A 15,911-nucleotide genomic window follows, 5' to 3' on the forward strand; every position below is an offset into this window, starting at 1 on the left:
TTTAGTATTTAAAGCCCTCTATAACCAGACTTCTACTTCTCTCTACAGACTTGTACATTATTCTCCTCTTGTATGAGAAGATTTAGCCAAATTGCACACGTCTATAAATTCCTCTCATACTCTTAACCCCTTCTTCCATTTTCTAATCTCTTACAATCCTTTTCTTCCTTTTAAGATACAAGTGAAGTATGGGCTTTTTTGATTTTCTGAATTGCTACTACCCTTCCTCCCCAATTGCCTTAAATTTAACTAGTTTGTATTCATTATACTATATATATATATGTATATATATATATATATATTCATGTAAATGTGTGTATGTATGTATGTGTGTGTGTGTGTATGTTTTTCTTCTCTCCCTTTTTAGAATATAAACTGGCTGTGTGTAGGGACTGTTTCATTCTTTGTACTTGTATCCTCAGCCTAGCACAGTACTTTGGCAGGAACTTAATACTTATTGATTGTTGGCAACTTTTTAAGACAATAAACTGCAGAACTATTTCTGATCTGCAATGATAGAGGGAGTTTCCTTCTTGGATCTCTTATCTATACCAATGAAATTTCAAGTTTTAACCAATTATATACACATATTCAATCTTATATTAAAAATTTATATTTGTTTATACATAATCATATGTATATACACATATTTGCATACACAAATGCACATGTGTGTATACAGACATATACATGTTATGTGTACATATAGATGTATGTACACAGTGCGATATAACTTACATATTCACATGTGGAAAGAGAAAAAGAGACAAACAGAACTATTCAAGATTGAAGAAAAAAAAGGCTTGGGAGTCTCTGAAAGAAAACATATTGCTTTAAATTAAAACATGTTATAATTCTGGAATAAAAATCAAATTGAATATTGCTTTACTCGTGTCCATGTGGGGGAATCCTGCTGCGGATTATTTATATAGAGTTAAAAATTCACACTAATTTGTTTGCAATTGGCCTAGTAAAAATTGGTTCCTCCCCTCCCCCCTTAATCTGGGATTCATCAGACTTTCGAAGTATCACAACAGCCCCTTTTGGGTTTGGTGGTTCTCATATTGGTTTAAATCAGGGATTCCTAACCTAAGATTTGTGCAATAACTTCAAAGGGGTGGGTGCCTGAACTTGTATGGGAAAGTTACATCTTTAGTTACAATACAACCGACTTCCTTTGTCATCCTATGCATTTCACTCTGGTACTTGAGACACAAAAGTCACGCCAAGCGTCTACAGGCCTAATCCACCGTAAGAAGCCTGAGGTACCGCTAAGGCCCAGATTTGTAGAAAGTAGGAAATCTGGGGAGGATGGGGAGTGGGAGTTTTCCTTATTACCCACAATCCTCCTCCTGGACTTCCGGGTGAGGCCGAGCAGCAGACAAATGGAGGCAGACCTGTCCCCGCCCCCACCCCACTCCCGAGGAGGAGCTAGTTCGCAGTTTGGGACGGCCGCCGCCGGGAGGGGATATCCTCCCAGCCTCAGCCTCCCAGTTCTAAACATGCCCCAAAGCCTCTCCGTTTCGGAGGGGTTTTGGAAATGTGGTGGCACCGACTTATTCCACCAGATGACTGGGGGTAGGCTTGTATGCGGGGAGGAAAGACGATAGAAGAAGAGACTCCCGGAATCCGGAGCCTCCATGATTTTTTTTTTCGGGGGCGGGGTTTAGGGAGAGACCAGGGGTCGTCCCGCGTCTAGAAGCGAGCGATTCCACGCACTCACCGGCAGGGGTCGTCGCGTCAACGCTTCTCCCTCATCCCGGAAGGGGGCGCGCGGTGGTGCCGCTTCGTCTCGGGGAAGGGGAGGCCTACTTCTCTTCCTCACCGAATCGACTTCCGGTCCTATGGCAGTTACTTCCGGGGGCTCGTAGCGCCTCCTCCGGGAGGCTGACACTCCCTATAGAGTTACTACTGATGCAGCTGGGCTCCGGGACCCCTGCAGAGCCCTTGAATGGGGAGGCTCCCCCTGTGTTTCGGGCGATGCTGGAGGACGACTCCGGATCCCAGGAATCTGAAGCGAAGGGTGCCGAAGCCTCCGCTTTGCCCCCGCCGCCTGCCATAGATTTTCCCCAGGAGGGGTCAGATATTCGATACGACGGTAAGCGGACCTGGGCAGCACCTAGGCCCGGGGATCGGGGGCATCGGGGACCCCGGTGTCCCACGGGGATGGGAAGGGACAAAAACAACACAGAGCACAATCCCGATTAGCCGAGGCAAATGTTCTGCACTTCTCCCAGCACTCGGCACGGCAGAACTTTAGTAATTATTTGTTAAGCTAAATGCTTTTTCTCTCCCAATGTACTGCATGCCTCCTTCCCTGTTCTCTCCCACACACGTCCCCACACATGCACACACTTCTCTGCCCTGTCAGATACTACTCCGTTTGTGCGCTTGTCCTAGAGGTTCTGGTGACAGCTTGACACACAGGAAGCGGCTCAATTGGCCTGTGCGGAGACCACAAATGCCATGTTTTCACTTTGAATGAATGAAAACACACTTATTACTGCTGAGGTAAAAGATCAGTAATTTTTTTTTTAAGCAGCCAAGTTTTATTATTGAGTCCATATTGTTATTTGCTTCCTTGTCTATGATGTAACTAGAGACTGCTTAGAGTGAGGCAAAACAAACCACTCAGCTTTTTATCAGTTGCAAAGTACCATCAGATAGAAATGCTGGGCTTTGTGCCAGGAGCTATGGGTTTTTCATAGTTTTAAACACATCTTGTCTCAAGAAGTTTATAATCTAGAGAAGAAAGATGACAAACCTTTTTAGACATGACATGGAGTATTTAAGGGGGATTAGAGAATTCAACTGAAAATTGAATGAGTTCAAATTAGGTAGTTAAAAAATGATACAGCTTATAATTAGCAGTTGTCAGTTCCTATGCTTCTATTGGCATTTGGAATGAAGAACATTGGCCCAAGTTTTACCAAAATTTAAATAAAAAGCCTATGTAGAATATGTCAAATTTTGTATAGTCTAAGACATTTTTATAGTTTAAATGTCATGTATACAAATGTAAAAATCAAAAATTCAGTTATTTTTATATCTTTTTTTATAAGCAGTGAATACAGGAAATATAAATGACTTATCCCAAGTTAAGAATAACATGCCTTAAAATGATATTAGTTGATAACACTTTAAATAATTTCTTCACCCCTTAAAGAAAACAAAAGAGAATATGCACATTATACTTGGCATTTAAGTGGGAGTCAGAATAATGGGTATGTAGTCACAGACGTTGAAACTTGAGTGTGGCTCTTATATTACCTGTGTGACCTTACTGTGGATTTCATTTTCTAGTGGGTAAAATAAAAGAATTTGACTAGATGTTCTCCAAGGCTATTTAATACTTTACATCTATAATTCATTTGTTCCCATTTATAAAAGGGAAAATTACAAAATTTATCTTCATTTTTAATGGACAAGATGACAAGTTTAAATGAATTTGCAAAAAATGTAAGGCCTTCGATAATCCAAGAAAGAGATTTATCCGTAAACATGTAAATTTACCTTGTCTGTAGTCTTGTGATAAGGTTTTCTGTGAACTCAAGATTACTCCTGAAAGGAGTAAACAACATGATAACCTTGTAAAAAAAAATTTCTTGTTAGACTGGGTTATTAATAATACTGTTTAGTTTACATAGAACCTATTTCTTTTGAGAGTTTCATAGTGTACATAAATATCCTTTTGAAAATTTGTACTCTAGAAAATAAAGACAAGGCAAGAGGTGTTTTTCCATTTTTTTTTTTTTTTAAATGAAGAAACTGATACAGGAAAGTTAAATGACTTATCCCAAGTTATTTAATAAAAGAATAATGCATTATATTAATTTTCCCCACTTTTCTCAGGCTGCCAAACTCCATACATTTAATCTACTGATTCACTTAAGAACGATATGTGGATTTTTGTTAATATTAATAAGGGCAATAATAAACTCCTTTATTTCCTGTACTTGTGTTGAAACTCATATCTTTAGAGCTATAAGGGACCTTAGCAGTCATTTAGTCCATTTCTTTCAATTGCAACATCTAGCTAACCTAGCTTAGAAGTTTGCCCAAAACACAATAGATACTATGATTCTGCATTTACTACTGAGAATCATAATAGTGACACTTTAAAAAAATTACATTTCCATAATAGAGTTTATATGGCAGTTTAAAGCAGTTTAAGTTTAAAAGCACATTTTTCAGACTGGTGTAAAACGAATATATATATATATATATATATATATATATATATATATATATATATATATATATTTCATTATCCCCCCTTTTTACAGATAAGGAAATTTAGAGAATCATAAAGGTTAAGTAAGTACTTACCCACTGTCACACTGGTAATAAGTTGCAGAGGTGCTGGGTCTCCAACCTTAGACTTAAAAATCTAGTATTCCTCCCACTATCCTATAATGCTTCATAATAAGAGTTTAAAATTAGTCAGGACTTTTTCATGAACTCATTTGGCTTTCACAATAATCCTGTGAAAATATTTCAGAGAGGAAATTCAAACTCAGCAAGGTTAAGTAGTACACTAAATGGCAAAGCTGTTTGATTTTCTCCCTCAATTTTTACTTAGATTGTCCCTGCTCTTTCTCTCCCTTCTACCTCAGATTTCTACTTTCTTATCCTCAGAACTCATTTCTTTCATGCATTACAAGGACACCTGTCTTTTCTTCCCTTAAATAATTATCACAAGTTCTTTAATTTCCTTGATCTTTGCTTCTTAACATCATGCCAGGCTGATTTTGGTTCTTATGACTCCACTAAAAAAAATCTAGTCTCCTTTTCAGTCTTACCCTTTCGATTCTTCCTTTACATTGTTAACAGCTTAATCTTCCTTATGTACAAATCTGATCTTGTTATTCCTTAAAACTCTTACATAAAATCTAAAAGACCTTTTTAGCCTATCATTTAAAACTCTCCAGAGTTTGGCTTTTTAGCCTCATCTCTCATTGTTCCTCATAATCTGTGCTTTGGCCAAATTGGATTACTTGTGCCTCTCTCATCCCTACTTCTCTTTTTTGGGTAAGCCTTTGATATGCCTAGAATATCTACTATGCCTTTTTTTCTAGACTTTATTCTGGTCCTATCCATCAAAAGCCAGCCCATGTTCGACTTCATAAAGATTCCTTATTCTTTCACAAGCAATTTCCTTCCCCCTCTCATACATACACACATACACTTCCCCTCTTATTCTGGATTCTGAATATTAAGATCATAAGTCCAGAGTTTTAATGGACAGAGGCCATCTAGTCCAAAATCCTCACTTTTTATATGTGGATGCTAAGGCCTAGGAAGGTTAAGGAGGTTAAATAAAGTCATATGGGTAAATTTTCTCTTAATATACTTAAGTCATTTAAGACTGTCACTCTGTAGTCTCAACTAGTGTATTTAAATGTCAAAATCTCCCCCCATGTACATATTGCATCTAGGGTCCTTTCTTATTTTGCCATTAGAATGCATGACATTTTCACTTGATTGTCTCATTGACATCTGACATGTTGCAAATGGAATTCATCTTTCATTTAAAATTATCAGTCCCTACTTTCTCTGTGTTATCACTAGTACCATCCTTAGTTTCTCAAGCCTGAAGTCATGATTTAAATCATTTCTAAAACTTGGAATTTTTTCCTATACTATATCTTTGCATCTGATCCTTTATCTCTATAGTTAGCACATTTACTCTATTTATGAACTGTTGCAATAACTTTCCTAACTTGTATCCTACTCTAATCTCTAATCCCACCAAAACATTTAACATAGCTGCTAGAACAACTGCACTCATATATACTTTATTATTTTGCTTCCCTACTTAGGAATTTATAGTGGCTCTCTATGGTTTGTCATATGAAATATAAACTTTTCTGTTTGGTGTTCAAGACCTTCTATCAAATTGTTCTGTTCCCCAGTCACACCAACCTTATTTCTTATGTATTTCTCAACATAGAATTATCATTGTAGCTAAGCAAATCTGTTTACCATCTCCCCACTTAATTGTTGTTGCCCTTGTGCCTCTGCTAATGTTATATTTTATCCTGCTCCTCACTCCGTTACATGCTCTCCTATTTCTCTGCAAGGCTTTATTCTCCTGTTAGAATGCAGCTTAAAATTCTTTTGCCAAGGAATTTTACTTTATTTAATTTCATTCTACTCTGAATTTTTTTGTTCTTGTCTCCAGCCTCGTGTTTAATAATGTGTGCATTATTATTCTCTCACACTTACATTTTTCTTGTCACAAAAAATCCTTACAATTTATTTAAAATAGGTATTCTTTTTTTTTTTTTTTTAATTTTAGAATCGGATGTTCCTGCAGAACTCCAGGCTGTGAGAGGACCTCTTCCACACTCGACTTTTCCTTCTGCAGTTGCAAACCAATTATTGCTTGTTTCTTTATTAGAGCACTTGAGCCATGTGCATGAACCAGACCCCCATCGTTCAAGACAGGTGTTCACATGTTAGTAAGAATCAACCAACCTCATTTACTATAATTTATAAAAACTAGATAATTTGTTGTTTGTGTGTTAAAGGCTTGATAAGTAGGTGGTGTTTAGAAAATTAGGTGTGTAGTAGGGATGGGGAAATCTAAGAAAGAAAATATGTAACTGGTCTTAATCTCTAAACTCATTCTCTGTTTTTCTTTCTCAACTATTTATTATATGTAATTGTGAAGATCTAGCATTCTTTTTGTAACATAAAAAAATAATGCTTAAAATCTTGAACAAAATCTTGTATTACTTACCACTATGTACTCAAAAATCATTCATTTGTATTTATAATACTAATTCATACATTGCTAGGATATCTCTTGTGGATGAACAAACAAGCATATATTTTTAAAAACTTGGGTGCTAAGTCACTTGAAAATATACTTGAAGAGTAGGTTAAAACCAACTAAACAATTTGTTTCATTTGTAGAAGTTATAGAGCATAGAAGAAGGGAAAAAGGAGATAGGTTGTTAATGTCCTAATTAAAATTCAGTTTCTGGGGAATGGCCTAAGACAGGAATTTATTTTATTATGATTTTAAGGGTTCACAAAACTAAATGAATATGCTAATTGTTCTCTTAAGGAACATTAGTTATAGCTGTTAGAAAAATGTGGGAGTATGTGTATGTGGTTGCATATACACATATATGTATGTGTATGTATACGTAATTTTATATTTGTATCTATGCATATATGTGTATTGTATGTATGTATCTACCCACTATAAACACACACACACTATCTCTATGTCTTTTCTCTAAAAGTAATAAATCACATTTATATAGTTCTTTAAGATTTGGAAGATGTTTTCTATCTAGAAAGAGTTAAAAATATAGTTTTGTTTCTTTGTGCCATTATTGTCAAGATTTCTATTAAAATAATTTTTTTTTTTTTTTTTTGCTTTTTTTGTAGTACTTTGTCAGACTTTTACCAAAATGGGGCTGTTGTCTTCCTTTGCCTGCAGTGAAGAATTTAGTTCTTTGAGACTGCATCACAACAAAGCTATTACTGAATTAATGAGAATAGCTAAGCAGAGAGTTCTTGAGGTAATTTTTGTACTCCTAATTCCTTTTATTATCATAGAGTATTTGAAATCAAAGTAAAAATTATATGCTGACACCTTGAAATCTCCATGTAAAAATTGTATTCTATGAAAATAAAAAATTCCTCCCTTCCCCTCTAACTTTGTAGAAGGAAATCTGGAACATTGCTAATACTTTTTGTTGAGGAAACATCCTACTTTTCATTTTACTATTTTCATTCATTTTTATTTTCATATTACTACTATTGAAAGTTTACTGGATTTTTTTCCTCCAAGTAGCAATGTACTTGAAATTATTATGTTGTTGTTTAGCTTTTGCTTATTGATGTATTTATATTTTATGTGGATATTATTTAAAGAAAAGCTAAGATCATTCTCTATAATTTAAAAATTGATTTTTCTTTTTCCTTTTTCAGGCACAGCATGAAAAATATCCTCATGTCCATAGAATCAGGTATTTGCTTTTTTTTTTTTTGATTATCATAAGTAGTAAACCACTTATCCAAAGGTCCAAAGTTTTTCAGGAAGTGTTGATGGCATTCACCACTAGCTGATTCCTTTGTTACTGATCTATATAAAGAAGAGGGAAGTCATTTCTTTGATCCTCATGTTCAGTTAGTCACTACTGTTATATGTTACAGAATACTGACATCTTAAGTATCTAGCTCCCTTAAGGAATGTGCTGTTGAATTTGAGTTAACTCAAGTTGTAAAAAAAGGCTAAATTAGAAATACTTTTAAATGGTCATTTTGGGGGGTTACTTTTAAGTACATGCAATAATTATAACTGGATAATCAACTGGGGCTTAGTGGAAGTCTTTAAAATATCTGCTTTCAAGAAAAGAGTTATTATTTAGATATACTTATACACATATATGTATATATGCACACACAAACCAAATTTTTCCAAGATATTTGAAGGTACTGGAGAAAAAATTATTATCTCAGTTTAGTCCTCTACCTTTAATACCATTTATACTATTCATTTGTTTATCAAAAAATTCATTATGGATAATAGAAATAAAAACCTCAACTATCATGGTTGTCACCAGCAGAAAATCTGAAGTAGACTCCAAATTAGTCAGGTTTTGCTGTAATTTTATTAATATAATCAATATAATTAATTAATATTGATATGTTTAATTAATATAAAATAAGCACTTAAGATATCCCACATAATATTAATTTTTGTTTTGTTTTGTTTTAAATTTTTAGAGCAAAAGAAGTGGTCTTTGAAGCACAAACTTCTCGTTATCTAAATGAGTTTGAGGAAATTGCTGTCTTAGGAAAGGGCGGGTATGGAAAAGTATACAAGGTGATTATATTTTTAGACTAATTCAGTTTTCATGAACTTTTTCAAAAGTGTACACTAACATTGAAGCTTCCAAAAATGAGTTAGGATCTTATTAATATCCTTAATACATTTATAATTAATTTTTTTGGATATAATTAAATAATTAGAATTGATTGAGTCAATTTGGTTCATTGATTCATTTTGGATCCTTAAATTTTATCATTTCATTCAGGAATTTGTGTTATTAATTTACTATCCCACAAGTGTCAGATTCACAGCCTGATATATAATTGCAATATTGTGAACTAGAATAAAATATAATTTGAGAATGTTTAAGAAAATAAGTAAAAATACAATAATTAGATAATGTTAATTTGCAATTTTCTACATCAATATTGATGTAGAGTTTTATTTCTATTTGAGTTTGATACCATTGTATAATACTATTTTGGGCTTAGCCTACCTCTTCTTGGAACTGCATTTGCAATCATTTTTTGAAGCAGTTGGTGTTGTTTAAAGAGTTTTGAATTTGAAATCGAAAGATGTAGGCTTCAGGCCTTTCTCATTTACCTATGTCACCCTGGACAAGTGTCACTTTAACCCTTTTGGAGCCTGCCAAATGAAGGGGTTAGACTAGATGGAATTTCATGGTTTTTTCTAAGGAACCTCTTAAATCTTATGCTCCTAAACTTCAAATTCTTGGGAATGTCCTTTCAATTTCAGACCCTTTTTAAAATTGATCAACTCTTCAAATAACTGTTTGTTGAATTGAATGGATTCATGAAAAGTTTTAAATATCATTAAATGCATCAGTTCCAGTTCTGAATTTTTATACTTCTGCCAGAATAGGGAGCCAGAAATGTACTAAAAGTACATTAAAAACAGTTCATATTTGGATTTACCTACTAGTCAGTTTAGATTCTTTGAAGTATATAAATGTATTTGTGTCATTGATAAATTATAATTTTTGTCTATTTCTGTAAATTTTAGGTCAAGAATAAATTAGATAGACAATTTTATGCAATTAAAAAAATTCTGATTAAGAAAGCCACTAAAAAGGATTGTATGAAGGTAAGGATTTTCAAGTCTCTTGAAAAATATTTAATTGTTTAATCCTAATATTCCAATTGAATTCTGTATCTACAAATCAAAATATAATGTATTTAATTATCGGTTTCAAATATTTTGATTCTGATCATATATATATATATATATATATATGTATATATATATATAGTTTAATTTTTAATTTGATCACTTGGACATTATTTCATGATGCAGGAGTGCTTCAGTATCATTTTTGGGAAATTGAAAAAATAAATTGTCTAATATCAGCTTGTGATAATGGGATGCAACATTTTATGAAAGAGGTTAGTGGTAGATGTTTCAGGACTTGAGTTTAGCTCCAGAAGTTCCACCACTGATTTACTGTTTACCGTTAGGCTAATCATTTATCCCCTCTGTTTTGGTTTCTATATATGTAAGATAGGGATTAAATAATGCCTATCCATCCTATTTTATCTCAGAGGATTTTAGGGAAGACTCTATGAAAATACTTTGAAATGCATACAACATGAAACACTATTTCTGTTTTGTTCACTAATAATAAATTTATTTCCTTTTCACAATATAGAGTGCAGAAATATTTTCCAGTGACTGCAAATTTTAGGATTCCAAAAACCCTAGAAGTTTTACATATTGTTTGTTAATAGAAGCTGATACATTGAACTTTTAAGAAACTAAAACCCAATCTAAGCTTTCTTTTCCAGGTACTTCGGGAGGTCAAGGTGCTGGCAGGTTTGCAACATCCTAACATTGTAGGCTATCACACAGCTTGGATAGAGCATGTTCATTCAGCTCAGCCACAAGGTGAACATTTATTTGCTCTAACAGCTAAATGTTTCTGTTTTGGAACTCCTCCTAAAAACATATGGCAGGGTATATGAATCAGCTTGACTCTTTTGTATCTTACCAGATTGACATGTTTATTTTCACAATAGTAAATTAACATTTTTGCCTATATTTTTAGCAGTAATGTGGTAAATTGAGCTTTGTAAATATGAATTTTTGTACACTTTAGGTTTAAGAAAAATGTATCTCTAACCTGAGGCATAGAAGTGTGGTGAAAGATTGCTGGATTTACTATGAGAGAGTCTGGATTTGAATCCTGGACCTGCTATCTTGTGTTGTCTTTAAGAAGTCCATATTTCTCTGGGCCTCAGGTTTTTCATTGTAAATGAAGAAGTTAGATTAGGTGGCTTCTGTAATCCCTTCCAGCTATAAATCTATGGTCCTATATACTTTTTTGCCAGTATCATTATATCATTATACTTTTGGAGACCTTACATTTTTCTGTGTTTTTTTTTTTTTGTTTGTTTTTTTTTTTTTACCCAACAGATAAGAGACTAACTGTTGTCAAGTTTCCATCTCTCCAGTTGGTATCTGATGAAACAGAGGACAGGTATAAAAAGGGTTAAATATTTGGATTCATAAAAGTGGGTATGGTACTTCAAAAGTATTGCTTAGGTAACTCTTGTATTGTTATTATTTTTTTGCTATTAAGTAGTAGTATTTTGATTGAGCCTTCATTCCTTTTGTTTATTTCCATTCTAAGATTTAAATTCTCTTTTCCCTCTCAGATTATCTCCTATTCTAGTATTTAAATAGACATTGTAATTAGCAATGTTTGACTTAGGGCATTATTTGTTATGCTATCTTTTCTGCACATTGATTTTACATTGTCTTTCTTTTACTTTAGAGATCAATGTCATATTCAGAGTGATGGAAGTAGTAGCTCATCCATTATTTTTGCTGATTTAGACTCAGAAAAAGAAAAACCCTTTGCAGAAACTTGCATTGACAATCAGAATAACAAGTTAGTAAGCTATACTGATTTGATCACAAGAGATACTAATGAATATGAGTCACAAGAAAATTGCTTAGTTAATACATCTACTAGATCACTTGTTAACCATCATATGCTGCAAGAGAGTAATTCATACTTAGAGGAGAATTTTACATCCACTGAAGAATCTTCTGAAGAAAACTTAGCCTTGCTTGGACAGAGTGAGGTAAGCAGGCTACCCCTTTCTATCTATATCAATTTTATACATAATAATTGTGATTATAGGATTGCTAATGTTAATTTCTTATAAAAAGAAGTTTTGAGTAAGCAACTTTCAATTTTGGAACAGAGGCTTGTAGACCTTGTAGTTTGTGATTTATTAAAAAAGAAAAATCCAAATAATTGTGGACCTGATATATCCAGTGAATAGGTATCACAGAAAAAGCAGATCTTTTTTGAAGAGCTCTGATCTTAGTCCTAAAATCTCATCAATCTTGACTACTCAGCATATCAAACTATTCAAGAGATAATTCCTAGTAAATCATGAAACATTGTATTATTATTTGATTCTTTAGGTGAGGTATCATCTTATGCTCCATATTCAGATGCAGCTCTGTGAAATCTCTCTTTGGGACTGGATTAGTGATCGAAATAAAAATAAGGGATCATCTGTAGATGAACCTTCCTGTAAGTTTTATATTCTATTCTATGTTCAAATATCTGTGTTGAAAAACTAGAATCAGTTGAGTAGTTTTACTTTCACTTTTAAAGTTCAGATGGTGTTACATTCTACATAAATTTCAGACATTAGAAATAGAAACATGCATTTTTATATCAGTACCCTTCCTATGATCAAAATGGAATGTGTTATTCTATCTTTGAATGTATTATATTTTTTGGTTAATGACTAAATACTGAAAGAAATTACCATTTTTTTACTTTAAAAAAAGTAAATTTTCAAGTACTTTTCTTCATGGACTTAATTGTTAGGGATCAATGGCTATTTTCAAAAGCATTTGAAGTAGCTCATAAAATTAAACATAATATGAGATAATTCAGATAAAAATAGAAAGCAGGCTAACTATAAGATTGGAGTGAATTTTTGTTAGTAAATACCTGAGGTAAATCTGTTGTATTTGGATACTAAATTTGGCTCTGAATTCCCTGGCAACTTTCTGTAATTTCTGATGCCCAGATCAAAATAACCCTGACAAATGTGTTTGCAAGAGTAAACTTTTTCCTAGAACTAAATTATTATGTAAAGTCTGTTGAATACTGTACAACACTAGATAATGTTTTCTGATATATTTGCCAAAAGAGAGATCATATTCAAATGGATATTTTACTTAATGTAATTCAATAAAGTCGGAAACCATAATATTAAATCATGACTTAGTGAAGAAAGGAATGAACTAATTTAACAAAGCTACTTTACTTTCTGATTTTCTAACTCATAGTATTAAAATTTGTAGTATCTGTAATGATGTATAATATAACATTGATCATACTTTCTAAAATCTTAGATTACCTCCCCCCCCAAAAAAAAAAATTTAGGTTTAACTGATACTTTCAATTTTTTATCATAGTTCTTTAGGGAAATTTTCTCCCCTTTTTTTAATTAAAATTTTCTTATTACAAAAAAAAAAAAAAAAGATTGGTAATTTGTTATTATGTATTTTGAATCCCCCCTGATGTTCTGCTGGGCATATGACATATATGACATATGTTTTGTATTTCTTTTTTTTTTTTTTCTTATTCTGTTTTTTTAAATAAAAGACATATTAAAAATAAGAAAAACAATGAAGCAAAAATACATCGTATCTGAGTTAGAAAAGGCATTGTCGAATGCTAGATTGTTGTCAGTTCATGATTTTATAATCTTTAACAGTCATTCATAATGCAAATAGTGTATATTATTGCTAACATAGGCAGAAATATTCTTTAGATACTAAGCTATGAGAATGCAGAGTTATCATTCTGTCATGAAAGTTTAAAAGTAAGTCTTGTGTTCCTATCCCACAAGTACTAATAATGCTTGGGTACTATTAAATAATCCGAAAGGAAAGTAGTTTTTCTACATTAGCTCAACCCAAGTTATTTTTAGTCTGGCATTTTGCAGTTTGCTCATTTCACCACAGCATAGGCAGTATTGCAATATAGGCACCTAATATTTTCTTTCAGAAAGGTCTGATTCTTCTCAAGCACTTACTATGCTATATAGTATTGAAGTAATGATGTCATCCTAAAACATTTTTAGGATAATATTACCAACATGGGATAGCTAATAGTTTAAAGCAGAAATTCTTATGCTGGAGTCCATGGATAGATTTCAAGAGATCTGTGAAATTGGAATTTATTGGTTTTCTGTGTAATCTTGTATTTTATTTTATATATTTGGAAAACATTATTTTGAGAAGTCCAAACATGGGTTTTACCAGAAAGCTGGTTAAGAATTCTTGAACTATTAGAATTTTATGGAACTGTAGGCCAGTGTGCAGTTTGGATGCGATTTAATAGGGTAGTGAAATAGTCTGCTAAACTTCTAGAGATTTTAAAAATCATTGATGCTTTTTCTAATTTATTTTCATAGGAAATTATTTGTCTGTAAGTTCACTGAGAATTTCATTATTTTGATAAATTAATTCTTTTGTTGTTGGAGTTCTTTTATAAGGGATTGTGTAGGATAGAAAAATAAGATAGAAATAAATTGTTTAAAGAATTGAAGTGTACCCTTCAAGTGCATGCTTTTTTGGTATTTTAACCACAGTAAAATGGAAATAATGTTGGATGTGGACTGAGAAGAAAACTGGCTTTAAATCTCTAAGTTCTAACTTTTACCTGGCTTTGTGACCTTGACCAAATTACTTAAGCTTCTTCATATGGAAAAAATAAAGGCTTGGATTTAATGACTTCTTAAGACCTTTTTCCTTACTTAAATACTGGCTCCACAGTCTTTGGCTGAAAACATCGCCAATTTCTCCCTTGTGGTATTTTTGAAAGGAAAGTGCAAGAAAAATGTTAGTTATTATTGTTGTTATACTGTTAAATACTAATTGTAAAGAGATAATAAATAAACGTGTGACTTGGTTTATTATAATTGTCATGTTATTGTTAACTTACCTTTAATAATAATTGTAGTAATAAACCATCTTATGTATTTTCCTCTCTTCTTGAAAAGAGTATGTTGATTTAACCTTGATTTGGTGGTTCAAGGTCATATTCATGACTATCAGTTGTTCTTCAGGCATCAGGAAAGACCTAATATAGTATGTAACATTTGAGCTGAGCTTTGAAGGAAACAGAATTCTAAGAGACAGGTGAGTGAGGAAGCAAAGCATTCCAGGCTGGAGCTCAGCCAGTACAAAGGCATGGAGTTAGGAGGTAGTTTGTTGTGTTTGAGGAATTGCAAGAAAATTAATTTGATAAGATCTAATAAAACTGGAAAGTTAGATTGAAGCTGGACTGCAAGAGTAGCTGAGATATAAATAGCTTCGGACGGCTTTGCTTTTTATATATTTTCACTCTCCTCACAGGCTTTCAAAAGTGACATTATCTTTCCCTATAGGAGTTTGCTGCTTCCAGTCTGTGACCTGGAAAATGATATAACCAAGCATGTTAGCATATGTATTACATATGAGTAAATAATCCCCAAGTTAAAGTCTAAGAAGTTTTCCTGTGAAATAATTTAGTTAAATAAAACTCATTGGCTTTAGTGCATTGGCATTTTGATATTTGCTGGCTTATAATTCTTTTTCACTTTCACTAGGTTTGTGATTCTTTTTAAATGGACTGAAACTACTAGGGTATTACTGTATGTTGCATAAAGGTGTAGGTTACATACTTTGTATATAAGACTGTATGTTACTTATTCTCTATATAGAGTGTTACTATATTTAGAACTCATTTGAATAAGAATAAAAATCAATAAATAAAATAATTTATCACTTTCCTTCTTCAGGTCCTTATGTTATGAGCAGTGTTGCAACAAAAATTTTTCAAGAGCTCTTGGAAGGTGTATATTATATACATAACATGGGAGTGGTACACAGAGATCTTAAGGTAAGTTGGAGAAACTAATGCATTTAAAGAAATGATAAGCTTCTTTTAGAGGCCATATCAATAAGGATTCATTAAATAAATGAAAATTTTTTTAGAAGTTGTTTCATCTTTGGGCATTTAATGTTGATTCTGTCTTCCCTTTATTCCAAATCATCACAAATCCAGATCCTGAAAATGATT

At 32.8% G+C, this 15,911-nt stretch overlaps 1 protein-coding gene across 1 annotated transcript in view; it reads left to right on the forward strand.

The window, feature by feature from the left end:
* The first annotated feature begins 1,685 nt into the window (after positions 1–1,685).
* The window catches only part of EIF2AK1 (eukaryotic translation initiation factor 2 alpha kinase 1), a 36,711-nt gene continuing 22,485 nt past the window's right edge, over positions 1,686–15,911 (forward strand). The window contains 11 exon segments of the mRNA XM_074281054.1: positions 1,686–2,098; positions 6,302–6,460; positions 7,405–7,538; positions 7,951–7,988; positions 8,749–8,848; positions 9,818–9,898; positions 10,597–10,696; positions 11,225–11,288; positions 11,586–11,898; positions 12,248–12,359; positions 15,631–15,731. Coding sequence (XP_074137155.1) covers positions 1,915–2,098; positions 6,302–6,460; positions 7,405–7,538; positions 7,951–7,988; positions 8,749–8,848; positions 9,818–9,898; positions 10,597–10,696; positions 11,225–11,288; positions 11,586–11,898; positions 12,248–12,359; positions 15,631–15,731 — 1,386 coding nt within the window. The 5' untranslated portion in view covers positions 1,686–1,914.

The sequence above is a fragment of the Sminthopsis crassicaudata genome, chromosome 1 (genome assembly GCF_048593235.1).
Source record: "Sminthopsis crassicaudata isolate SCR6 chromosome 1, ASM4859323v1, whole genome shotgun sequence".
Classification (NCBI taxonomy): Eukaryota; Metazoa; Chordata; class Mammalia; order Dasyuromorphia; family Dasyuridae; genus Sminthopsis; species Sminthopsis crassicaudata.